Below are 26,635 nucleotides of genomic sequence, written 5' to 3'. Positions count from 1 at the left end.
ACAGCCAATAAGGTCACACAAAATTGTCGCGTCGCAGTAGTTGTTATGTCAAATGACTAGTTCACGGATTTTTACTCAAATAAAAAAACGGAACATTTTGATAAATACTGAACACTATCAAAATTGTACGTAGTACATTTCACAAACAGCAAGCAATACGTCTTAATATCTCCTAGAAAAAATTGCCCTAGCAAAAATATTGCAAGAAATAGCTAATCGCCCAAGCAGTTAGCTATTTCTATTCAAGGAATAATTATTCATTCGCTTCTTGGACTTCGCGAAAGTAAAGGCTTTTTAGTTCAGCTCTACCATAATAATACGAAAAGGAAAGCAATCATCGAGACGTTTTTCAACTTATGAACCATTGAAATGTCACTGAACAGTGCTACGATGCTAGGCTTGAAATCCCTGTAAATTTTATGCAATATATTTTTTATTTCGAGGGATTGAAACCGTCATAGTGCAAACCAAGCCTTACATCCTTCCGGGGTCCATAACTTGGTACCAGACTTGTCTGGGAGGATGAGAACACTGACTTGATCATCCGCTGCCCCCGCAAGTCACTGTACACGCCAACACGCGCTCCAAAAAACCTCAATGATTACAAATTCCAGTAAAACGCGTTGGCGCATCCCAAGCGGATTGATACGCCAGTGACTTTATCCTTTATCGTTTTAATAACCATCACAAAACGTAGTTTCACTGAGGTAACGCCCTTGCTTCCCTTTCTGCTTCCGTATAGAATCAAATAAGAGCGTCAAAGATGACAGCTTCACGACAATAAAAACTTCACTTCAGTCTCACTTCTGATTCAAGTTTAGGCCAGCCTATTGACTCCACTATGAACATCAATTTCATAATGGAACGTAGTGTGCTTTTAAAAAGCGTAGATTCATGCAGTCGAAAAAACAAGCTAGGAAATGAAATTCGTTTCCTAATGGGTCATAGTTGGTCATTCTCTTCTCCTTAAAACTACAAAAACTTCTAGTTTTTGTAGTTTCAAGGATGTCGGGCCTTCAATTCATCCCAGCACCAAAACACATTGAACTCTCGCGTCATTCCGTTCTCGCATGACGTTGGCTGGCGCTCACGGGCGAATGGTTTAGAAGGTCATTTCCTTCATTCTATGGCCCTCTCATAGCTGTACGTCATCCATGAAAACATATGGCATTATCGGAATTGTAAAATAGTTTCGTGCACTGAATGAGGCCAATGAAAAAGATAAGAAATGAAGTGTGACTGTAGCCTCCTTTGCAGAAGAAGCATTGGTTCTACTCTTATGTTCAGCGAAATCGTCGAAAGAAGCAGTTGAACATCTTTTTTTTTGGAGTCCAATTAACATCACATTGGGTGAAACTGTATCGTACTCAAAAGATCTTAACCTTGGTAGGGTTTTAGTACAGATTGATTATCGAACAAAATTTAGGTGACACAATCTAAAAACAGTGTTTCCTGTACCTTCGAATGTAACTCAACCGCGCAAAATAAAGGAATTGTGCGCGCTCAAAGGAGAGTGTGTATTCGGTGCTGATACATTTGACCGATCCAAATCCAAAAACTACACTGAGTACTGCAATTAACAATGAGATTTCCATTTCTTTCATACTTAACAAAACACGACACCTTTCTTATGTCTCTATTAAAAATTCGTTTGAAGTCTACATTAATTCCAGGGAAGCGGCTCATGAGAGATGAACATAGAGACACACAGAGTGCTTTCGCAGGAATGTCTCAATCCCAGAGTTAGATTGTACATAAGTTCCGAGCGAAAAAAAGAAAGCTTAGATCATTCGTTGTTGCTGTTTCCAGGCGCAGCTGATCCGATCCGCCAAATCTAGAACGAACACACATAATCACATAACACCTGCGATTTCACACAACCAGCGCCTTCGCAAACTGACACTCCGAAAAGCAGCTGCACTGACTACGCTTAGGATCTGAACATTTTGGTGGATGTGTGTTTGGGGAGAGTAGACTTGCTCAGACAAGACAAAGTTCGTTGTTTTTCCACAAACATTTCAATCCACTTGGGTCCGCAAACTACTGTGATTTCAAGGCAGGAAAAAATTGATACTTAAGGAAATATTCGAACCATGAAGCAATTCATACGGAGTTCAAAGATTAGTCTTTAGAGAAGTCCTGGATGTGGTTGTTTTGCATTATAAGAAATTTGAATTCACGAACTGAACCCATACCGTAACGTTCTCGGAACCTGCTGGTAACTCCTCCTTAAGCTCCATTATTTAATTTCTTTATTTTAAATCACTCCAACTCCTAAAAATAATGTGATTATTCTACGATTCACATATAGCAATAATACAATGCTCTTTTCCAATGGAATATATTTACAGAAAAATAGAATAGTCAATATCTCCGTTCTTCTATGAAAGAGAATCAGACAGACACCTTAGATTCTTTTTTTAAATTATTATGTATTTATGCGTTATATGCAGAATGTGGCTGCAGTGTTGCTTGGATTTTTTTCTTCTGACTCATTAATAGTCGGTGATTTCGACACACATCTGACAGATGTTCTAAACAAAAAGATGACAACGATTAATTCTAGGTGTTCGATGTGGAATTTGACCACTAGAGAGAGAGAGAGAGAGATAAGGATAAAATTGCGGTAATGAAAGAGGTGTTTCCCTGCCCTACCGTTTCTCCATGTTATAAATAACTATTTTGAAGAACAAACAAAGACATGCTGATATACTAATTGCAAACATTCAATGTATCGGCATTCTGCAAAAAAAAATCATATCTTAAGAAGTGAGCGACCAATGGGTCGCACGGTTGTCGGCGTGTTCATGAAAGGGTTCGTTGCCTCTGGAATTGCTCTAGAAACCTCAAACTTCAGCTATCCACCAAAACTAGCAAGTTTTGACAAAGAACCAATAACTAAGCCGGCTTTGCTTTCTGCCATTGAATATATCACGCCTAAAATGGAATTATGGGCAATGCCAGCCGTCATCGACATCGCGAAATTCTTTCGCCTCAGACTCTGGGTCCAATCTTCACAACTCAAAAACTACAGTATGCCCCTAAGCTGTTACTTGTTAATTTGTATAAAAAGGGTTACACTTTTAGTTGGCGACGATGTCGAACTCTGTCATTACCATGCGCACGTTTTTGGACCAGAGAGAGCTCACGGTGAATTCTAATTCTTTCGCCTAAGGGCTCTCTCTGACCAATCCAGTTTCGCAACACCAACAACGCAACGCAACGTCTAATCGCGAATCTCGACAAGCTCTCTTCGTTCTCGACGAAAAAAACACACTTCACATTCCACTTGAACTTTCTTTCCTTAGCAACAGGCACGAAATGACCATTTATCTTTGAGTCATCTTGTTGCAAAGATGCGAAACAGAGTTTCGTTCTTCGTTATACTATCTCCCTGGATATATTAAAAGCATTACTACACGAATCTGAGGTGGTACGGATTTCAGGTGGAGTACTCGTATACGGGATAGCAGATTATGGAGAGTAGGGTGATTCCGTCCATTTCTTCCTAATTGCCGTAAAAAACGGCCCGGAAGATACGGCTTCGGATGTTCTGGCGCACTATTTTGTACAAGGAGTTCGGCTGGAGCGCGCCAGCCTTGTGTACGCGCCGCATCTTCCGGGCCGTTTTTTACGGCAATTAGGAAGAAATGGACGGAATCCCCCCTCCCCCCTCCTCTCCATCCCGTATACGAATACTACACCTGAAACCCGTACTTCGTGGGGTGATGCCTTTAAGGACGAGCAATGGTGGTTGAAGGTGATATGATGAGTGACTGGCTGGACTGATAGTGCTCATGCAACATGCAATTATACTCGCCACCGTCTTCATCGCTCCTTGCATGCGCAGGTGCCTGGTCATAGGCTTCATTTTCATGGATGAGATCATTTAGTCGTTTCCGGACCAGAAGAGGAAAAACACATCCATTGAATAATTGCCTGCCACAATGAGAAATTGCCCACAATTCATCAATGGGAATGCAAAATTTTCCTGTTGCCTTCATACATAGTTGATTCGTTTACGCGTTAACTCACTATTGCAAACGAAAGCCTTATTGGTCCATTCGCTGCAATTCTAATAGCTACACATTTCGGAACACAATTTCTCAAGAAAGAGGAATTTTCCCAGCAGCATGATGTGACTACGGTTACGCTAGCTACCGAAATAACTTCTGATAGACTGGCAGAACTGAATGATAAAGCTAGTTGGAACGTGAACTCCATACATAAAACACGTGAACACGCTCTCCTCAGAACGCCTTTCGAGACAAAAAAGCTAAACATCCATGCAGCACATGACTTCAGCAAGCATCGGAGGAAAGACTAATAGCGCAAGATTTGAAGACGTGGGCTACACCTACTTGTACAATTATACCACCTGAAGACCTTCACTTTCTCCAAGAACAGGGTGGTTCGTTAGACCCTCTTGAGGTTGTGAACACCGATTTATACACCTTTCGGAACGTAGGCAGTTTACCAGACGACCCGACAATGATCCTGTTCAAGCGCGTAGCGTCCGCACAAAACGAGACAAGTGTTTGGTCTTTCTCGGAATCAGGCATTCATGTTCGATGCGTGTGTTGTTGTCATCATGAACATTTTCGTTACAAGTAACGACTGGCACGACGCCCAGCGCGAACACTGACGGCAGTGATGACAATCTTCGGTCGACGAAACTCATTCAATGCGACAGCCGCTGTGCGCATGCATAATGTCGATTTGGCGCGTAGCCAACGAATGGAAGAACGAACGAAAGGATCGCCACGCTAGCGGCTGGTCAATCGAGCGCAAAGTAGACAGCGCCGAAAGTGCTGGCAACGTGCCCAACTTGCTTGTCTCTCAAGATGACAGCAGACCCGACGAGGCCATAATCGTTGCCGCGGCGGCGATAGACACAGCCGCACGAAAAAAGGAGTGAAACGTCGCTGTCGCGTGCGATGCCTGGCACCGACTGGAACGCCAGTCGCATCGCGGCCAAATCGCGTCGCACTCACACATTAAATACGCGAGCACACAAAAAGACGCGTGGCGTCACCGAGGACTGCAGCAGCTGGAATTCGCGCTCCGATCTTAATCGCGTTTGCCTGGCTGGGGACGTGCTCGTGAGTCGAGTGAATTAAACTTGGCTATTTTAATACTACCACTGAGGTAATGAAATAGACCGTTCACAATAGCAACAGAGAACAACCGCGAATGAGTGGAAAATTGCGAGGTGGACAGAACCGTAAATTACCGTTGACATTTCGTAACATTGAAATTTTTGTAAGCAAAAACAACTATTGTTGTCTAAACTCATACTGGATGGTTGAAAACCCATTTTTGAAAAAGAGATATAAATTGCCTAGTGAAAAATGTTGTGCTCCTTCGGTGGAAATGTGGAAAATAGAACTACCTGAATTTGGAAGTGATCACTAGAAGAAATCGAGATGGAAATGCTGTAGTAGTGGAACTTCGCACTATACAACAAGTAAAATTAACCAGACAAACGGAAAATAGGATATCTCTGCAGCGTTTGGTTAAAATCACCAACCTAGAAGCTTCGTGGAAAGAAAAAATTTGAGAACCAGATTTGAAATCCTTCTGAGCTAACCCGTTGATGAAAATCAAGGGAAAACAATTCAGACTCCAAGGATTCATTATCTCTAGGCGACACAGAGATCTCTTTTGTTCTCTTTTTTGTAGTTTATCGCATGTGAACCACATACAATTAATCCAAACTAGGACTCGTGTTCTGCAACAGTGATTCAAAAGCGACTGTCGTTCAGCTTCAAAATAGAAGAACATAGGCTCAGACCGCTCATCTTAGTTCATCCATACTTGATCTTCGAAACTTGTCCAAAAGTTCAATTCGTTCCAATGTTTGCAGATGTCCGCGCCGCGATTGCTTTGCGGTTGCAACTACCTCTGCAAACCACACAAAACACACAATCAGGTGATTGTGGTCTGTGATCCGACTCGTCGCTTTCAGACAAAGGTGACATCGAGCACACAGTGCTCTTACCACCACCGGGTCTCCTTTATCCGATGACATTTCCAAAATGCCACTCGACCGTGCATCTAAGCGCGGTTTGGTAGCTAGGTGGCCGTTTGCACTTTGCTTATGGAAAGGGAAAACCCTAGAGTTCATAGTACGACATTTTTCGCTGTGTCCTTTGCTACGTTAACAATAAGTAGTCTAATCGAGTCCTTGTTCGCAAACATTTGGCGCAATTTCCTTTTGCAGAGAATGACGTTCGCATTTTGCGTTGCAACGATGCTGAAAAGTGCAACAATTTCAAAAGACTCGCAACATTTCACTCGGCGCAACGATCACATTTGCAAACGTCCACACTGCTCTAAGCACGTACACACCAAATGAATCCAGGCGATGATGCGTGGATAGCAGCTAGTACATACACCGACGCGGAATGCTCTATCTAATCCCAAGTACAAATAGATATGATCCTACTAGTGGTCGACCTCTTGAACGCTCTAACAGGCACAATCATTTGAGCTATAATTCACAGCGGGTTTTGTGACTCGTGGAAAAACCAACGCGGGAACACATTTGGTGGTCGAACATAGTCAAGTTCGAGCAGAAACGTCGACAGGGAACCGATTTGGCCTCGGTTTAATCTCGAAATTTATGCTAACGTGGCAATGAACCCCACTGATACTTCCAGATTTCACTCGTGAAAAAGAGCATTAGTACAGTCTCATCAACCTCATCTATCATCTCAGCCTCTGTACAATAACTACGGTCGAAACTAGAACTGTCTAATATAGAAAAACAATTTCAGTCAAAGAAAAACAATATTGGTTCACTGTTTAATACTTTCATGAAACGAGGATATCCAACGCAACTTTTACAAAATCCTTGTGACTGCTAACATCTCTTTCTGAAGTGATGACCTGGAATTTTCATCCTGCTCGACATCCTTCCTCCTTCCAAAACAAAAGGTCAAAAACACTAGTCCAGTGCAAACAATTCGTACAACGCACTTTTACTTCCTATATGTTCAATGATGCTGCTGAGCCGACCTTTTCAATGCGAAACGACAACGTGCATCTTCTTTGGGTGAATCCATTAAATCTATGCTACAAAAACCATCACACATTCAACCATTTCTCTAGATAGTTCTCGTCCATATCTTTGCAGATGACGTCGTTTCGCAACTCTTTAGAATATTCATGACAATTCTGTGTATCTTCGCATAGAAAACATGGAATAACTCTGCAGAATGCAACAGACGTGTGACCAAGCGTTTACGTCAGCGAAGAATTGCTGCCTTCGGCGAATCGTTTGATCGAGTTCTATGAGTCATAATATCGCAATGATCATGCTACAAAAACCGTTAAATACTCTCAAAACGAGGGACCAACTAAAAAAGGCACGCTAAAAATCACAAACTTTGCTCTTTCTGAAATTGGGGGTTAAAATCGTCACATTTATTAATTCGGTTAATATTTTTCGTTTCTAACAACTTCTACGATGTGATTTCAACTCAGTTCACCACACCTAATGACCGAAAAATTACCTCGAGTTTGATTTTGTTAATTACTCTCTCAGAATGAGATCTTCAAAATCAAATGGTTTATCCACCGTAAATTTTGTGGTCAAACGTTTGACAAATGAAAGTTAACGTCGTACTTCTTGGTCTCGTCAAACATAGGCGGAATTCATAGCCTTTCGAGTCAAGAAGGATGGTCTAGTTATCCACGGACTTTAGCAATAAAAAAACAAAAAAAAAAGTTTCATCCTAACGAAAGTTCAGAGTACACGACTAACGAGCCTATTCTTCCTGAATAAGCTTAATGTTTTCCCCGCTTTTCTCTCAACGTGGGTTCCAGTTACAGGCCGAACCGTAATTTGTTCGAACCACTCTTACATTTTAGCTCGATCTTCAAATAATCTCAAGCCGTCATGTTCTTCATTAACTGTAGCGATCGCGATGGCAAATAATCCTAGCACATTAGTCAACACCACTACTACCTACTTGACCTGACTAGAGTTATAGCTTTCATACTATCCACCCGCCGATCCTTCACATAAACGATTTAGGATCAGAGAGGTATCGGTCGGTTGCTTCCAAATCCAAGTATCCGTTTCCGGGTAATCCGCGTCCCGATCGCTGACCCCGTACAATTCCGCACAAATATGTCACGATTGCTGCAACAACTGTCATCAAAGCAGCCCGCTATTTTGCATGCCATACATCGTGGATATTATGACCGACACGATGTCTAATCCGCCACCAGATTCTAGCCCTGGTACTGTACAATCGTAATAACAATGTGTGGACACAAAATATGGGGACGGAGTTGTTTGTTTACACATTGTTGGTCTTCATGATGTGATAGATCCTATGCCAACGAATGGGAAAGAAGTAAGGAAGAAAACTGGGAAACTGGTATCGGGAAAGAAAAAAAACAAGAAAAACTCAAAAAACTTCAAGAACCAAATATTGCCACATTCGAATAAAACGATGCCTTTCCTCCTTTTCTCCAGTGTTTCTTACGAAGCAAATGAAACATATAGTCATTAAGGCGTCTTCAATCCAAGAATAAAAATATCTCCAGTTTATATCCATGTTCTCGAAACTGTGGTGATCGCAATATTGTCCTAAGTAAACGAAAGTGGCTACACTTCTGAGAATCGCCATGACGCAAAGCCAAATAAGCAAACAGTTCAGGCCAGCACCTTATTTTTCCACATCGATAATCCGATCCGAATACAATACTTATGAATCAGCGTTTTTCGTAGTCGACCACTGCTGCTTTGAGTCATCATCAACTCGCCGGAAATGACTCAACAGCTTCATCGCGCACAATGAAACAAACAAACTCGCAAAAACACACCTTCCATAAGGAAAAATGTTACGAAGCATAGTGTACTTTTTCACCAGTCATTACTAAAAGGTCCATATGTCGTAATAAACTATGTTTGCTTTCTTGGTTTTCCCATAGTCGTTAAAAGGGATTTATGCGAGAGGAACCATTTCCTTCGCTGCGACTGTACTGAGCTCAAGATAAAATTCAAGAAAGGCATAAACTTCTTAGACTAGTTATGACAGCAAGCAGTTGTCGACCTCTCACACGACCTACATTAAGTCAACTTCTGCAACGTCAAACATATTCTCTCAGAAACATACTTTAGCCAAGCAACCAGTCACGTTTTAACCCTTAAAAAACTCCTTTCGTGGACTGATACTGAGAAGATGAGCCCTTCAGAACATTATTTTAAATCGGAAAAATGTTCGGCACAGGCAGAAACTGTTTAGGAAGACAACCACAACAACCAGGATTCTGAGAGTCAAGAAGAAAAATTAATGTTGCGCGCTTAACCAGAGATAGATCAAAGAAAGCCATGTCATGTAGTGTTTTGAAATCCAGGACTACTAAGAAAATCCCGCATATCACAAGTATTGAGATTTCGTGCTGCTGCTAGAAAAAAATACCTATATTCTCACAGTCATGAAACATAGCTTACTCGTAATGCTGTAATTTAGACACTATGAAACAACTAAAAATTTCGAAAGTTCCAAACTTAGGGAATAAATCGCAAGCTTAAGTTTCTGATTAGTCTCAGTAAAGAACCTACACCGTGCCTTTTATCAACAAACCATAAGTTGCCATTAAAACAAAAACAAGAACCAAAAATTCACCTACTAGACTCTCGTTTGATAATAACTCAATTCGTTTGATAATTTTATAAGGAAATGAACTTAAAGGCGTAAGTCTCCTAATATTTAGTTTAAACCTTTAGAAATGCCTAGTAAAGTAATACTACCAATTTTCAACGGATCGTCCAGGGATTTATTATTGAGGCTCCAAAGCCCTAATTACTTTCTAAAAACATTTCTTCGACTACCCTTTCACCCCTATCACTTCACTTTTACAGATACGATGAGGAATTCTGTGCCAGCTATATTTGCAGTAGTTCTCGCCATCAAATCATTCTATCTCTTTGTTGTTGACGCCAAGACTTTCATAGCATCACATAGTCGTTTTTGGAGGGCGTAAACGAAACGATTTATGGAAATTGGCGCGAATAGAGGGCCCAACACATATCGACAAATCTTTCCACTCGCTCACTATCTTTACAACACCAAATGTCATTCGTTAGTACAGTTGGCGAAAGAGAAGATAACGGAAGTGTCATTTGAAATGGCCTGACGATGGAAAATCTCTGCGCGCGTATACAAGAAGCTTCTGTTTCTTGTAATCAAAACCTTCCAACGTTCGAAATAAGAATTTCAGGTATGTGAGAACTACTACAACGTAAATCATGGTTAAGAGATAGGCATTTCTAGCTTCAATTATTTTCTCAATTATTATTTAGTGTTAATTCTGATCATCACAGTGCTCTAATCGAGTAATAAATTTTTCCACAAGCATTCAACACATCGATCACAATGGTCGCTTAAAGGCATCACCCCACGGATCTGAGGTAGTACGGATTTCAGGTGGAGTATTCGTATACGAGATAGTAGATTATGAAGGGGGGAGGGGTGAATCCGTCCATTTCTTCCTAATTGCCGGATAAAAAACGGCCCGGAAGATGCGGCGCGTGCATAAGGATGACGCGCTCCAGTCGAACTTCTTGTAGGAAATAGTGTACCGGATCGCTCGAAGCCGTATCGTCTGGGCCGTTTTTACGGCAATTAGGAAAAAATGGACGGAATCACCCACCTCTCCATAATCTACTACCCCGCATAAGAATATTCCACCTGAAATCCGTACCAACTCAGATTCGTGGGGTGATGCCTCTAAATGTTTTCCAAATGTAGAACTGGCGCGTTTAGAAAGGAAAAAGAAAAATATGAAATCTTTCATTAAATATTATTTTAAAAAAGAAGAAAAAAAGCGTTGTTAGAAAAACGCAATCCTAATTTTGCAGAAAATGCTACCACTACAAATTTTCATTGATCAGTAATCCGAGCGAACACCATAGAAAATCTGAGGTTCGGCTTTACCCGAACCTTCAGATAAGTAATTTGTATCTGACAACCAAGCATCAAAGTTTTGTTTCCACAATAACACGAAAAATTCAACTACAAGTAGTTTTCAGCAGTTTAAAGGCAGCACACCACGAATCTGAGGTGGTGCGGATTTCATGTGGAGTATCCGTATGCGGGACTGGAGATTATGGAGACAGGGGTGGTTCCGCTTATCTCTCCCTGCATCATTGCAAACATCCGCCTCCAGAATGCTGCTTCGTGCGACGCCATTCATTGCAACGCTCCACCCCTTGCGCCGCCTCCGCCCTGCGACTCGTCGAAAATCAATTCGGACTGCACCGATAGGCAGTAAGAGACGCTAGGCGTGCAAGGGTGACGAACAACTTAGTGATAAGAGGACCTAGAGAAATATTTTGAGTGGCACCTTATAGAGGAAGGCTTGCCCTACAAAACAGACGTAATTCTGCTTTTTGCTACCTCCTAGGTTTTTTTTGGAATTTAGAGCAAAAATTCGAAATTTTTCGACTTTTCATTGATTTTCCCCCTCTAAATTCTCTTCCTCAGTCCTCTCTCCAAATAAATTAGTAATTCTTTAAAAACGTCATTACGTCTTTCTGTAATGGGAAAACCTGCCAAAATCCTGATTTTTGCTCGCGCGCGGAAAAATGTATGAAGTGATTTGAACAAAGTCTAATAACTGGGAGAAACTTTGTGCTAAGCAAATTGCCTTGCAGAATGTTATAATCGAGGACTTTCTCCATCTATTATCTCATCTCTCTATCTATTCTATTGCTATTACCCTGCGATCTCCAGAGCTTCGCTACTTTTCCCATCTGAATTCCAATTCAACTAGGAGGTCACAAAGAACAGCACTATGACTGTTTTGTAAGGCAAACCTTCCTCTATAAAAAGTCACCCAAAGTATGTATTTCTCTTGGTCCACTTATCACGAAGTTATTAGTTAGTTATTTACAAACTTGACTCAGCAGAGTGTCGAAACTTCGACGACCCATTATCACATTGTCGGAACAAAATGTTGATTAATTCGTTTTTCCGTCGTTACTCTGTAGTTCGACATATGCACTAGACTCTTCTCTTTATTTGTCTTATGAGGTGCTTTAATCAGTATTTAAAGATATTTCATAGATTTGAGGATAAAAATAAAACATATTAAAGGCGAAAATATCTTAATACCAATATTTTAAATCGCTTCAGCAAACTTGATTTTTCTACTACTTCGTGTTTCTTCGCTTCTAACAACAATCGATTTCATATTTGCCATTTCTTCCTCGGCAACTTTTCGATTTCGAAAAACACGAAATTTCCATTACACTGAATTGCCAGCAGCGGAGGACTGTCGCAGCAGCATTGGAGGGGCAGGGAATGAGGGTATGGGCGAGAGTGGTGTCCCATCGCCCATTTGACCCTGACTTTTGCACTCTAGGGCACCCTAGGGCAACTATGAAATTAACTAAAAAAGAGCAGTTGGTAAGAGGTACAGTGTTGCCAAAAAGTCGATGGCTAAAAACCGCCCTACTGCAACCAAGCTCTTCATCCCGGGTCGATAAATTGAATTAAATTACCCGTCTGAGAGGATAAAAACATTGACATTATCATCGGGTAGCCTTCACAAGTCGTTGTATAGCCAACACGCATTCCAGAACCTCAATGATTACGAATTGTAGTAAAACGCGCTGTCGCATCCCAAGTGGATTAATTGACTGATTGAGCCTTTATTTTTATCCTAATATCTCATCAACATAGAGATCTAAGAATTCAGTATAACATGGCTAGCCAGCAAAGAGCGAGAAAGCACTTCTCCAACATCCGGAACCATCTGCATGAGAATAAACAGAACAATGTTCATTTGATTTCCAACCACTTCATAACTCTTAGACCAGCTCATCGAAAACTCTGATAGCTCGTTGGAAGACTGTCAATCTCTCTAAAATTCAACCTTATTTCTTTCTCTTTTAAGGTTTTTGTAACAGCAGAAGCGTAATTCATCAAACTATTACTACAAATTATTACACAGCTTCGAGCAGATTTTTGAGAACTGTCCTCAAGAGAATTGCAGAACTCCGACCAAACTTAAAAGAATCATCTGACGGAATATGGTAGCAAATTAAAACTTTTCAACACTACCGATTGAATAATGGAGCCATTCTTATGTTCCCTTACTTACTGGATGTGAGGTGAAGAAAATCCTCTGCGAGGCAATTCAATTTTCTGTCTAGCACTTTCAGTGATTCTTGAGCATCACATTGAAAACAAGCCACCACATAAACAAAATTAAGCTAATACTAATATGCACACCTGCTACAGTACTCTATACGTAAACCAGCCCATTGTTCTTCAAACCTGCTAAATAGTACGTCGTCATGCAAATATTGGAGCGGGTCTCAACATAAACACACGAAATCCGCTTTTCAGATCTAGCACCAGTATAAACATGGGCTTCACTACGACATACTCAATAAAGAGCCAATTCAGAATGCAAATGCACAAATAAGCTTGTTCATAGAATCACGTATGCACATGTGATTGAAGGACCGGGATCCACCACATGGTCGCCTTCGTGCTTACCAAGATTCATTTATCCATGACCACCACGTATCAAATCACAGATACCAGCATGTCTCTGAAAAAGTACACCTACTCTCACTTATGAATCCACGTGAATCCTCTGAATCCGTCCCGACATCATGTGAATGCTGCCCAGGAAAATAAACCAGCCTCATCGCCTCATCGCAAGCGAGTACTCTACTGCTCAATCAGTTCTACACGAAGGAGGAGACACTTCCGAAACACGTGAACGCCTTACTTGTTCTATCAATCAAAGTGTACTAAAAGCCTGTGAACAACTGCTCATCCATCATCTACATCTGCACGACAACTATGTAGCACTTGATTGTACAGCGCTGAATTTTGGCGACAATAGGGGTCGGCAATTAATTTGGGCTCGAAAATCTTCTTGGGATTGTGAAAGTGAGTGATTTCCAGAGAACTAAAAGACATGTTTCAGGAAGGAATCTTCCATTAGCACTTTAAAACATTCCACTCACAAAAAAATGGAAAAATGGGAAGAAAACCTAACCAAGACCATTTTTACAAAATGGTCTTTTCTGGGAAATTTAGATAAACATCAGTTTAGTTTTGCGGTAGACAAGGTCCAATAGCCGAAAAATATGAATTGACTTTTTTTAGAGAGCGTGAGAGAGCGTTTTTGCGGAAGATTAGTTACAATTTCTAACTAAAGCCTGTGCCGCACTTCTATGAAAAGGAAATTATTTCAAATTTTTCAATCTGAAATTCTCTCACACAATATAAATTGTAATGTTATACTGACATATGCGCAAGTTTATTGGGCTTGCCCATATGTCCTGGCGTTTTTTTTTTCTTCAAATTTTGCGTAAAAAATAGAATGTTTTGGCAATAAAATGAAAAAAAAACATTTTCGCCTTCTGCGTTTTGTGTTTAATATAGAAGCCAAAGCCACAGAAGCTGCTTGAAAGATTTGTGAAGTGTATGACAAAGCGATGCTTCCTAGGACGGCTCGTAATTGGTGTAAGCTATTCACCTCTTCAAGCGGAAATCAGGTGATTTCTGCCATTGAGATATTGAATGTTGAAAAGAAGTTGTAAACAACAATGGAGAATAAACTATTTCTTGATTTGTTGTTCATTTCTTCTTTATTTTTGTGGAGACCTAAACTTTAAAAAAGAAAAGCCAGAACATTTGAGCGAACCGAATAGAATTGTAATGGTTGTATTCTTAACAAATAGCTAAGCTTGGATCCTAATAAGACTGCAAAGAAAAAACCTTCCTGATATACGATCAAGTAACAACGAACTCTCTCACGTGACTTTCCCTGTCAGACATAATAAGTTGAAGATAATGAAGCTATTAGAAATGAATTATGTTTACTCCTCCTTTGTTTTGACATCATAAGAATTCGCTGGGATCAACCATAATAAAAAGTTGAACGAAAAGTACTCGCGGAAAAAAAACTATGTTACGTTAAAAAGTGGAAAAACAGTCGACCACTTAAATTCCAAACTTATTCAAACCTCATTTTAAAAAAACAGGTTGCAACATTCCGACAAGAACTTAGTCATAAATTACAGCTCATTTATTGCTCATATCAGGCCAATATTCCTTATTACTTACTTATTTAAAACCTTTCGCTAAAAGATTTCGTGGTCCCTCCATATTCATATAATACGGAAAATAGTGATAACTCTTTTACGAAAATTCTAGTTTTTAAGTTCCTCCGTACACCCACATGATTTTTCTCTACATTTGATGAAGCGCAACTTTTTTTTACTTTGTAATAATCACAGCATTTAACAGTTGACATTAAGCTTTCACTTCATTCAGTTCTACAAGTTCTCCAGCGCATCAAGAGAATAGCACTAAATCAGAAATACAAAATGAATAGGTCACAATTCGGGGAGTTTCTGTGGCCGAAAAAAAAACAACCTAAGCTTTTTCAAAAGCAAAAACAGACATTTTCCACAAAAAGCAAAAAAAAACACCTCGTGAAGATTTTTTTGAATAAGATACACACTGTACAAATAAAAACCTTTGGTGTTTTACTTTCGAAAATCTTAATTAGGCTCAATCACCGAGTTCAGTCACAGCGCCCAACCAAGAAATTTCTGTATTTTTGGACATAAATTTCATCGCAAACTATGGAATTGTTCCATAAATCACCCAAATTTATCTTCTCCTGCCTCTGATCCGACATTCAAAAAAAATATGATGCAAAAAACATGAAGCAGAACCGAACACACATATTTCTTGTTCTATACATGTTAAGCACTCCTCTATAAGTGATTACTGCAAAAAAAAACACCACATGATCCAGCCGAATCCAAGTGACACATAAGAACCTTTAAGACAAGGATCTTCGCGAGCATCGAGCATTGGTATTTATTTGAGGGTTCGGCATTTCTTCCAGGATCTCTGTTCTTACGTGCTTTCCAGGAAGAATGAACAATGGAAATCCTGGAGGGGTGCGGGACAAGAGGTACCCGTGAAAACCGGCTGACCGCTCCTGTCCTCCCTTCGGCACCGCGCGCCTCCGCGTAATTGCGGCTGCCGCTCCATCAGCTAGATATCCTCCACGACCGCCTGAGATCACCTACACCCCGCCTCCCTATTGCTCTCTAATCAACGCCGCGCGCGACTTTTGTGCCGCGACGAAGCGGTGGATAGTGCGAATTTTGAAGGAGGGAGTGAAGAACGAATTGCCGAGGCGAATTCTGATGTACGGATATAGTAAACTAAGCGCATATTATTGGGAATAAAGGAGAAGAATAAGTAAAAATTATTTCAAAAAGATGCTCCAGGGAAAAGAATAACACGCATATATTTTCAAACGTCTCATAATTTAACACATTTCATGCCCTAAGTTTTCTATATAATTTAGCAGTGCATAAGTATGTGTTTGTCACGATGCCATTCAATGAATTCGTGTTCAACTTTCAACTGCGGCAGTTATTTTCCAGCAACATTATGCGCTTACTTTGTATACATTCTTTAACTCCTTTCTACATTTTACCTTTTCAAAATTCTACATAGATATAATGTTTATGTAGAGCAAGTATTGAAATATGCCAATATTTGACATATTTCAATACTTGCTTGTACGTTTTATACAGTTTCATATAATAAAACTTTGTATGGTTCTTCAAACTTCTTTTAACAGCGTTTCATCACTTCATTTCCATCTGTTTTCTGCATTACATCAATATGAAAGGTTAGGTGTATTAGTGGCGAACAGAGACCTTCGTATCTTCGAGATATACCTTTAGGTACAGTGTATGTCTGCGAGGCATTATTCGCGCCTCCTTAATCGTTGGATGCCAGTTTTACCCAGCTAGATAAGCAAAAAGAAATCCATAGAAAGCGAAAAATAGTAAAGAGGATAGCATAACATTAATCAGTGGGATATTTTTTGAAACATCTCTTGCATTCCCAGAGATGAATGAGTGCTTTCCACCTAACAACTCGAAACTGGGTAATTTCATTTTCACTCGCATTTCTAAATCGCATATCACTTGTACAAACCTATTTCATTCTTTCCTTCTTTTATATTAACTAACAAGCACATTTTATGTAGACCTTCGAACAACATCTAATATCATGTTCTTTCCTTTCCATTCGATTTTAAAAGCGCATCATAAGAGTTGTAGGTGCGGCGACAAAAAATCGTCGTAAGAGCGGTAGACGCGGCGAAATGGGAAGGGAGGGAGGCGTGGGCGGGGCATCTTGAAGACGTAGCACAAGAGGAGCAACCAGGCTACTGTAGCGATCATGACGGTATCAGGAGACGCGCGGTGCAATTAGCGACGCTCATCAGCCTCCTGGATACGCGGCGGCACATCATACGGGTACCTCTTGACCGTTCCCCATCCTGGAGAAGCCAAATGTCCAAATAGATGAACAAAACAACCATTTAGTACTTTGTTTTGTCCACATCGTAGACCATAAATGTGAAGTGCAGTCGTGAAGATAACGAATAACTCGCTACTCACACAGGTCACAAGTAGTACCGTAGCCTGATGGTGATGAAAGCAAGAGCCATCATAGCACTATCTCCACCTCTCTTCTTGATGTCTGCCCCCAAGTTAGGAAAGTTTCGGGCACTTCTTCAACCTTCATTTTCAGAGGCGAAACTTGGTATCTCCTCAACTATAAAATGTATGGAATAAAAAATCTACGACTCATCATCTCTGATTTGATTATGCTGTGGATTACTGTACTGTGAGTAAACAGTTTCAAAAAAAAAAGAAATTTTTCGGGATCTAGAAGTCCTGAAGGGACGAACACAGAGCATTTAAAAAGAACATCACTGTCTCAAAACTTTGCTGACAGACCCAATTCGCATCGCAAGATTCACTGAAGATGTACCGCTGCATGAAAGTCTGCCTCTGGAACGCTTTCCTGAAAACGCATCTCAGCATTGCAATGGCACGTTAAATTGTTACCAACCGACCGCATCAAGAACATATGTTCAAGGGCGAACACTTTTGTTTGCTCAGGTCTTTTGTCTTCTTTGGCACAAAATGAAGAGCCATAGTTCTTGAGATTCTTGAGATTGCACATTTCTACTGTACAACTGTAAAACATTCCAGGTCATGATATTTGCTCATCTTTTATTTCGAAGTACTATTTCTTTGTGAATTTTCATTCACAAAGAAACAGTACTTCGAAATAAAAGTTCGAGTAATATTTTCAATATCAATCACTAGAAACTACGAGAACCTAAAGGTACTACTTGGAAATGAATACACGCCACCTGGTTCACTGCAGCTAAACAACCATAAAGCGAGTTACTGAACATGCGAGTTCAGTGAATATTAGTATGAATCTTGGTTGAGTGTGAGTGTAACGAAAGAATTACTCTATCCAATGAAACTCTTGAAACTACATATAAATCCCGAAGACGTGCCGTCTAGAGTCCGTGGATAACGAGCATAGCTGCGGTAGAGGAGCCGGCCCTCTTCAGGTGAAGGGGTCTAATTCACGGGGTGCAGCTCAAATGATGAGGATCCTTTCGCCAACCATCTAAAGGTGAAGGATCCTTTCGCCAACCGCTCGAATGTGAAGAGGGTCCCTTGGCCAACCGCCCAAAGTGAAGAGGATTCCTCCGCTTGCCGCACAAAAGTAAAGCGGTCGAAGCACCGGCTCCGACTATCGCATCTATTATGACATCAAGAATTCCGTTTTCAACTGAATTTTCTTTCTAAAACTTGAGCAGAAATTTGAATACCTGTCTGTAGTCCGATCTCTCAATGTACACAGTGCGGTCAAACGCAACTTGATGCGTCTTACTGCACTTTGGATCAGATGGGAAGTCGGGCACTGTTACAGCTGATGGCAAATTCATTTCGTCAAAATTTTCAATAGTCATTTTAAGTCCTTCCAGTACTACCATTGTTCTACAATCTCAACATTTCGAAGGCGAAGAAAGTAGTTTGAATATATGGGGATTTTCCTACCTCGACGCAGTGACGTTCAGATGATCTCGAACGGTGGCATCCAGTACATGAGGATCGATGACCATTTGAGTCATTGTGAGACCCAATTTAGCAACGAACGCGTTGATCGCCTCTGCTGGGATACCACGACGGCGTAATGCAGTCAGCGTGAATAACCGTGGATCATCCCAGTCACTGAAGACTGAAGTCAGTCCATAGAAAATTTCCTTGAAGGTGCATGTTTATGCGCATATTTCTACAACTAATATTCAAACTAGATTTGGAAATCTGGAAACGGTATGGAAATGGTAATTACTACATCTGACAACATCATTCAAATAAAAGTATCTAAGATTTCCCTAGATATGCTTCGCAGAATTGTACTTCCTGCTTTCACATTAAAGAAATAAGTTCTTCAATATTGTTTTCGTTCTATTTTACATGCACAAACTTTCGAGCTCATATCGAGGTACTTTTGCAGCACATCAACAAACTCCGCACAAAATTTGCTAGTACTGTGTCCCCAAACTTTTGACATTCTTCAGCTTTGCTGGTGCAATTAAAACTTAAAATGCGCAATATAAGACATTTTATTATAAGCATGTGTATCGTCAACAAAACGGCACCAATTACTCAGCAAAAACAAGAAGTGAATGTTCTCGTGCGCAACGTGTCATATAGAACGAGCTTATGAACAAGTTATGAGAAATAGAAGAAGAAGCGCAAACCAATTTTGCGGGATTATAATAATTTCTGATTCACTCTTCTGTTTGTTATTAACATCAGAAAATCCAAAAATATGACTGCGCTGCAGAGAGGACAATTCTTTATGGAACCCTCTATTGCACTCTCGCTAAGAATTTCCCCTGGTTGGACCTCACATACACTTCTTCAAACTCCAAGAAAGCGTTCGGTGACTTTACTCTTGCAAACCTACTTGACAATCTTCGATTCAATCAATTTCAGGATCTTTCTCTTCGATACCACTGTATAGTTGACGTTTAGTCTACCGTATTCCCATTGCACAGGACAATAAATATCAAGCATATTGCACAGTGCATAATAGGAACTTCGCCTGAAAAAAAAAGATTTTTTCCTCAGATCAAAATTTTTTTTATTCAACAGCTCAAATAACATGACCAAACCGTAATATCCAGTATGCAAAGGTGCCGTAACAGTTAAAAACAAATACGATTTGAACGATCTATCAATTACGCACCGTTTCGAATAAAGTTCCAACCTGTGTCTACCCGTCAAAATGTACTAAATTAATAACCCGAAAGATAGGTTTTCAGACCCACAGAACAAGCTCTAAACGGAAATTAAAAGCGCCATTTTGTTAACAACATATAATGATGAAAGCGCTCCTACTACAACGTTGTTCAAATAAATTTCACACATTTTAGGTACTATGACAAGCAATGTTTATATACAAAGAGTTCAGAAACTTCTTTTCTTTCTTTTAGAAAAAAAAACATTCTTTATAAAAAAAACGAAGGAATATAACCCGGTTTTTAGCATCTTCTCACGAGACTATATCAAGAAAACTAAAGAAACAATTAAGTTGACCTTGCATCTAATAACATTCAAACGCCTGCGTCAACAACAGGACAGAAACACTATACATTGTGAAAGAGCTAAGGTAAAGGCACGTAATGAACTTGTAAAGGTCAGATTTCGCTAGAAAACAACGACCAGAAGTAAACCCAAATCTCTGCTAGGATTGTGATAGTTAACATAGGTCTAAATACCACGCAGATATGTGGAAGCGGAAGTTCTACATATCTAAATGTGGCCGGATTCTATGGTATGTGGTAATTATAACTGTGCGAAAAAGAGGTTGCGGCAACAATGTTGAGTACCTTGCGACACTACAAATTAATAACGTGGAGTGACTAGAAGTGAAACAATCTACTAAGTGGTTTATTTACCTTGATTGGAACTCTTTAGTGCACAGCGAATGTGTGATATTCTCGATCGAATCGCACAGACAATGGGTATAATCGTAAGTAGGATAGATACACCTAAGAAGGCAGAAATTATTTAAACAACTGCTCTTTAGATCACTCTGACATGTAGGACAATACCATTTATCGCCGGTTCTGTGGTGAGGCACGTACTTGATCCGATACGCTACTGGGTCTACTTTTCCCTCCTCCAGTGTCATTTTTAAGCGTAGTGTTGCCTCACCTTCGTCGAATTTACCATTCTTCATATCCTTCAAAGTGCGGGAACATAAGCAATACACAAAAAAGATATTAGAAAATTGCACTAACGGCAAAGGACAGTTGAAAAAAAAACTACGAATCAAGAAGGAACGAAGGAACATTCGCATCAAAAATACCATGTACTCTCTTTCACTAAATAGGAAACGAAAGATCGCTAAACTGAAATGAACAGTCAAAATACCTCAAACAACCGTAGAGAATCCTCAATAGGCCTATCCCGCCATGGTGAAAAATGGACTTCGAAACCTCGAATATCTTCCACCTTTTGGTGGCAAACATAGGCATAGCCCTTTTTAATCAACTCCACGGCCCACTAAATAAAATATTATCAATTTTCAGAAAGAAGTTTTATACAACTAGGTCTATTCAATCAATCAATCTTCACCTCATAAAGCTGCTGGAAGTTGTCTGAAGAGTGAGTAATTCGCGCTGGTGTATATCCTAAAATAAACAAACGGGTTCTCATTCCACAGTAGTCCATACACAGGAATCAAACTTTGCCCTTTAAATACAAAACGCGTGACACTGTTATAAGGCGCAGGCGAATTCAATCGGTTGATTACAATTACTTTTCCGATGATTCAAATGTTAATGTACTTCGAAAAGGCACAAAGTGCCTTTCATGGTGTTTGATAAGTGAAGGAATGACTTAATTTATTTGTCTAAGATGAAATGAAAAAATAAAGTTGAATAGCTTCTTTTACGAATCACTGCATTACCATATTTTTGAATATCATATATCCATATCATGTCATATCCAATATCATATTTCGAATCCATCTTTCTGCAGCGGCGACGGCTAGTAACAAAATGAATTCTTTAAGGTCTTAAGTTCAAAATCAGCTTTCAGCAAATATAGGTGCTTGGAAAAGGTCAACAGGAAAATACACAAAGAGAGAAAATAACAAGACACTGATATAGAAATTCTAAAGAAATCATCCTATACCTAGCCAGTGAACAATATCCTCGATTGCAGTGAAGAATTTCTCCTCTTCTTTCTCCGGGTTAGTGTCATCAAATCGCAAGTTACACGAGCCGCCATGAACCTTCAACCATGTTTCTCTTTTCTTTTGACCTTCGATGATGATTATTCGATGGACGAAAAAATGGAAATTAGTAATAGAAAAATCAAAGTGGATCTATGAACACTTTGAACCTTGGCATAACCAAAATTGATATTGATTGCTTTCGCATGACCGATATGGAGAACACCATTGGGTTCAGGAGGAAATCTTGTGATCACCTAAAACTAAGCAATTCAACAGCCTTAATTATAACAGGAATATCAGAAAACCAAGAAATAAGTCACTTTTCCACCGGTAGCTTCCATGTGCTTCCTCAGCAGTTCTTTTGTCTTCGGTGTTGTAATGTAACCATCCGTAGTATAGTTTTCACCAACCTAAAAAAAACGTGTAGCTGTGCATCCTGAATCACATCCTATTGAAGCGACAGAACAGAAGAAATGAAGGTATAACTTTACCTTATGGAAATGAGCTCTAGTACGCATGAGTTCTTCGATGGTGGCTGCTCCATCAGTTTCTAAATTTTCATAATAAAAATACGGAAGCAAAGATTTCGAGCTCAACAAATTAGTGTGCAGCTAACCTTCTAAGAGTCCATTTTCTTGAAGAGCAACAGTGCAGGTCAACTTTGTTCCAACGCTCTTTTGTGTTGTTGTTTTCTTCTCTTGCGACTTCTCCTCCTTCTTCACCTAAGTACAGAATTTTGCAAGCAATCTGGTCTGTTTCACTGCGGTAGAAACAGTGCCTGCTCCGCAAAACATACAACAAACCAACCAATTTTTCTATGAATTGACTAGTTCAACAATCCTCTCTTTTATTACAAGACCAGAGTTCAGTGATTAGGTAGCATTTTCATAGTGTTATAAAAGTGGTCTTTGACATAATAATTAACTAAAATTGACCACTTCACATTCAATGTACATAATTTGTATGCTGTGCTTCTTCACGATCACCGCATAATAAGTCGGATGCCAACAGCACCACACTGAAACCGCTGCGCTATGTTAGTAACGCGGGGACAAACGGAAGGAAACCGTGATAACGTCTACACATATTCAAACAGTGTTGCAAGACATACCCAATGTGAGAAACTTGAACTGCAACACAAACTTTCCTCGAATGAAAACTATCTCATAGTTTTCATTCACACTGAGATGAGGGAAAGGAGACAAAATGTCATCTACGAAGACAGGGCAGTAACGTGACCAGCACTACAGTTCTTGTGTGTTAGAATATCGCAGTGATTGATTTAAGTATTTTCCTTAGATGCTTGTAATAATTTCCGGTGAACTTAGTGAGACAATTCTTTCTATAATTAATCATTTTGTAACGCACCTGTGTACCCAGCTCCCTCCTAAGGAATAAACAGTGTAGCAAACAAATCCGAGCAGTGCGCTTTTAATGAAAGACTGCTGAAGATCTTGGTAATAATGTAATCTGGCCAACCTCTTTTAAGCATCATTTGTTAGTTGTACTCTTCGTAAAAGGGCCCCGTTACTTCAAATTGCTCTAATTCTGCTGAACCAGGTATTTTCTAGAAACTAAAGAGAGGTTGAGGTGGATAACTCCTCAGTGGATAGCGGGTAATCGCGACAGACAATGGCATTAGAACGCCAGCTAAGTCAACTAACTCATACACTTTCCAATTCCAAATCTTTCCATATTACGAGGGCTAAGATTTGAGCTACCGCTCGTTCCTAATTTGCGCGTGCTCCACCATCCCCACTGTATACCAGTCCCATCTGTAAAATTTTATCTTTTCGGAAACAACCCTACCAAACATGAATGCTTGGATAAAATTGTGTGAAAGATCACCTTCTTCTTAGGGATTAGATCATCAATAGTTTTCGGACCAAGTAGCTCGAGGATTCGAAGATCGACTTCTTTTTTGACGTATGCTCCATCGGCCCAGGGTAGTGACGATCGAATCTCGCCTGGGACCAAAGTATTTGATAAGGTAATATAATAAAGTATAATGGTATTGGTTTAACTGGCATAGACCGATATTGCAAAGATAAAATAGGCTAACCTAACAATTTTCCAACATTAAAACTGTAACGATCAGTCATCAACTGGCTTTTGTTCTTCCCAACAACAACAGAAACCTGAAAAAAAGACACGTATAAGAGCATCTCAAATAAAAGTGTACCACAAGAATATATGTAATACTGTACCGCTACTCTGTGATAAAGTGAGTCCTTCACTCGATACTCAAAACTTACAGCATCCTCGATTTCATCAGGAGTAACGACAACACCAACACCGCAAGCTTTCTCAAAAGCAGGGACTTCTACGTCATGAACAACATTGGCAAGTAGATAATCCAGAGCAGCAGAAACCTTTAAGATGATTTTTATCAGCTACTAATTCACACAACCTGATAAAATATTTCCTATCCATTTTATTAAAAACTGCAAAAAATGAGAACGTTGAGGGCACCAATCAGCTATGTCACTTGGTTCGATAGAGACAATAATCATGGTGCTTCTCCAGCCTCCAAAAATTGTAATTTTATGACTTTTGCTTAAGAATAAGATTTAAGAGGATAAAAAAAACGCAATCTCTTTCTTCAGATACCTAGGAAATGTTACAGGTGATACAGAAAAACTCAGTACCAGGCTAGACCAGCTCCATAGTGACAGCTGATTCAACAAACTCAGCCAAAATGGGGGGGACAGCCGGTATACAAACGATAGGCATTAAAAGAAAAGTCGAACGAAAGCAGATTCAGCTGCTATCACCGCACAGGTTACCGATTTCAAGAAAGATTTTATAAGATTTCATAATCAGCGCACTCTATCTGAAATCATCACTTAATTAAAAAACACAAGCAGTGGAATGCCAATGAAGCGCATTGCAAGAAGGGAGGCCTAACGAGGTCATGAAATGATAGAGTGAAATGTTAGCTTCTCTTCAAACAGCAGCTATAATTGTGCACATACCAAATGTGAAGAAACTGATGAAATCGGATGTTATACATTGCGAAATCATAGAAAGTGAATATAAAAGCTAGACGAGTTTCGCAATGATACACATTGACAGTCCCTACATGCACTGTTACATCAATCGGCAGGGAAATAACTTGAAAGAATGATAGCGACGAGTGCATTACATTGCACGATTATGCGCTAAGAACATAGTAAAACTATATATATATATATATATATATATATATATATATATATATATATATATATATATATATATATATATATATATATATATGTATATATATGTATATATTAGGGTAAGGCTCACGACGACTTTGCGCTCAATAACCACATCTATATCATAATCCTCAAAAAGGTATGTGAAACCGCATTCTGTGATCAGATCTCCCCAACAATGCAACCCGTTATGAGTTATGGGAGTTAGTGATGGCAATCCGAAACATGACTACGATTGCTGATAAGTAAATAAAATAAGTATGATTCTACATGGCTCTGATGAAAGCAGCAACGCCAAAGCTTCAGCATCTAGCACAAGATGGTGAACCACTTCGACCCTTTACTCTATTTAGTACGACAATAAATGTAGCAAGAGGAAAGATACTTACTTGCGCCTCTGTCTTTATTTCTCCGCTAATGATATAACTGATGACGAGTGGAATGTTCCCAGCACATTGCTGTTTAATCTTCGTCCCAAGTTGGTACAATAACGTCCCCTATAAAAGGAAACGCTTCCAAAATCAAAGTAGTTGAAAGCTGAAGAAAACCAAAACTGTTGATCCGTGAATTTGTAGCATGCAAATTTCTTCGACATAACCGATGGGTATTTCAGAGCAATAAGGTATCAGAAAAGTAAGTAAAAAGTACGGCTCTAACTAATCGCATCTACATGGTGCATATTATGTAATTTCATAATAATACAGGCCATTTAAGCATGCAAAGGGGAGAAAATTGCTGAAAAAAAGAAAAATGAAAGGTAGGATAGAAAGGATTAGCAAAAACAACATCATATATAGAAGACTGAGAAAGTAGGAATCTTAGCTAGCTAATCCAACCAAAGCGAATATGCATGGAACCAGAATCCTTTAATTGCCCAAAGCTATATGTCGTACCTGTTGTTTTGTCAGTTCATCTTTGCCTTTGCCGGCTTTCCTCAGCACTTCTTCAGCTTCAGCAATTATAGAACTCAACTGCTTCAACAGAGTTGCATTCTTCTCAGTCTCTTTCGCTTTCTGTTCTGAAAGGCCCAACCATAATAGGTTTGCCATTTCACCTAAAAACTGGCGATCCTCCATGTCTTGCCGACGAGACGACGCAAAAATAAATCAGAACTATGAGAAAGAGGCTATAGACAGCACCCATCATATCTTTGTGGAATAGGTTGCAGCAACTGACTACATTTCTTAAAAACCTAGAAAGATGTGGAAGTGCTGGGAAACTGCGAACTTCGAGGACTGTTGCAAAGTTTAGCGCTGGCGCAACCTGAGAACTCGTACACGTGACGCCTGC

At 39.7% G+C, this 26,635-nt stretch overlaps 1 protein-coding gene across 1 annotated transcript in view; it reads right to left on the bottom strand.

Annotated features, from left to right (window-relative positions):
- RB195_001731 (uncharacterized protein) overlaps positions 1-26,394 on the bottom strand; it is a gene marked incomplete at both ends in the record, with an annotated part of 49,185 nt that extends 22,791 nt beyond the window's left edge. Inside the window, 17 exons of the mRNA XM_013448568.2 lie at positions 18,721-18,889; positions 18,950-19,123; positions 19,866-20,003; positions 20,860-20,952; positions 21,016-21,146; positions 21,338-21,469; positions 21,542-21,597; positions 22,103-22,202; positions 22,313-22,399; positions 22,466-22,555; positions 22,637-22,695; positions 22,762-22,867; positions 23,994-24,112; positions 24,208-24,283; positions 24,401-24,517; positions 25,735-25,842; positions 26,239-26,394. Of these exons, the coding sequence (XP_013304022.2) occupies positions 18,721-18,889; positions 18,950-19,123; positions 19,866-20,003; positions 20,860-20,952; positions 21,016-21,146; positions 21,338-21,469; positions 21,542-21,597; positions 22,103-22,202; positions 22,313-22,399; positions 22,466-22,555; positions 22,637-22,695; positions 22,762-22,867; positions 23,994-24,112; positions 24,208-24,283; positions 24,401-24,517; positions 25,735-25,842; positions 26,239-26,394 (1,911 nt within the window). The remainder of the gene's footprint in view (positions 1-18,720; positions 18,890-18,949; positions 19,124-19,865; positions 20,004-20,859; positions 20,953-21,015; positions 21,147-21,337; positions 21,470-21,541; positions 21,598-22,102; positions 22,203-22,312; positions 22,400-22,465; positions 22,556-22,636; positions 22,696-22,761; positions 22,868-23,993; positions 24,113-24,207; positions 24,284-24,400; positions 24,518-25,734; positions 25,843-26,238) is intronic.
- Between the last annotated feature and the right edge of the window lie 241 nt (positions 26,395-26,635).

The sequence above is a fragment of the Necator americanus genome, chromosome IV (genome assembly GCF_031761385.1).
Source record: "Necator americanus strain Aroian chromosome IV, whole genome shotgun sequence".
In the NCBI taxonomy this organism is placed as follows: Eukaryota; Metazoa; Nematoda; class Chromadorea; order Rhabditida; family Ancylostomatidae; genus Necator; species Necator americanus.
This window is presented reverse-complemented; position numbering and strand designations above follow the sequence as displayed.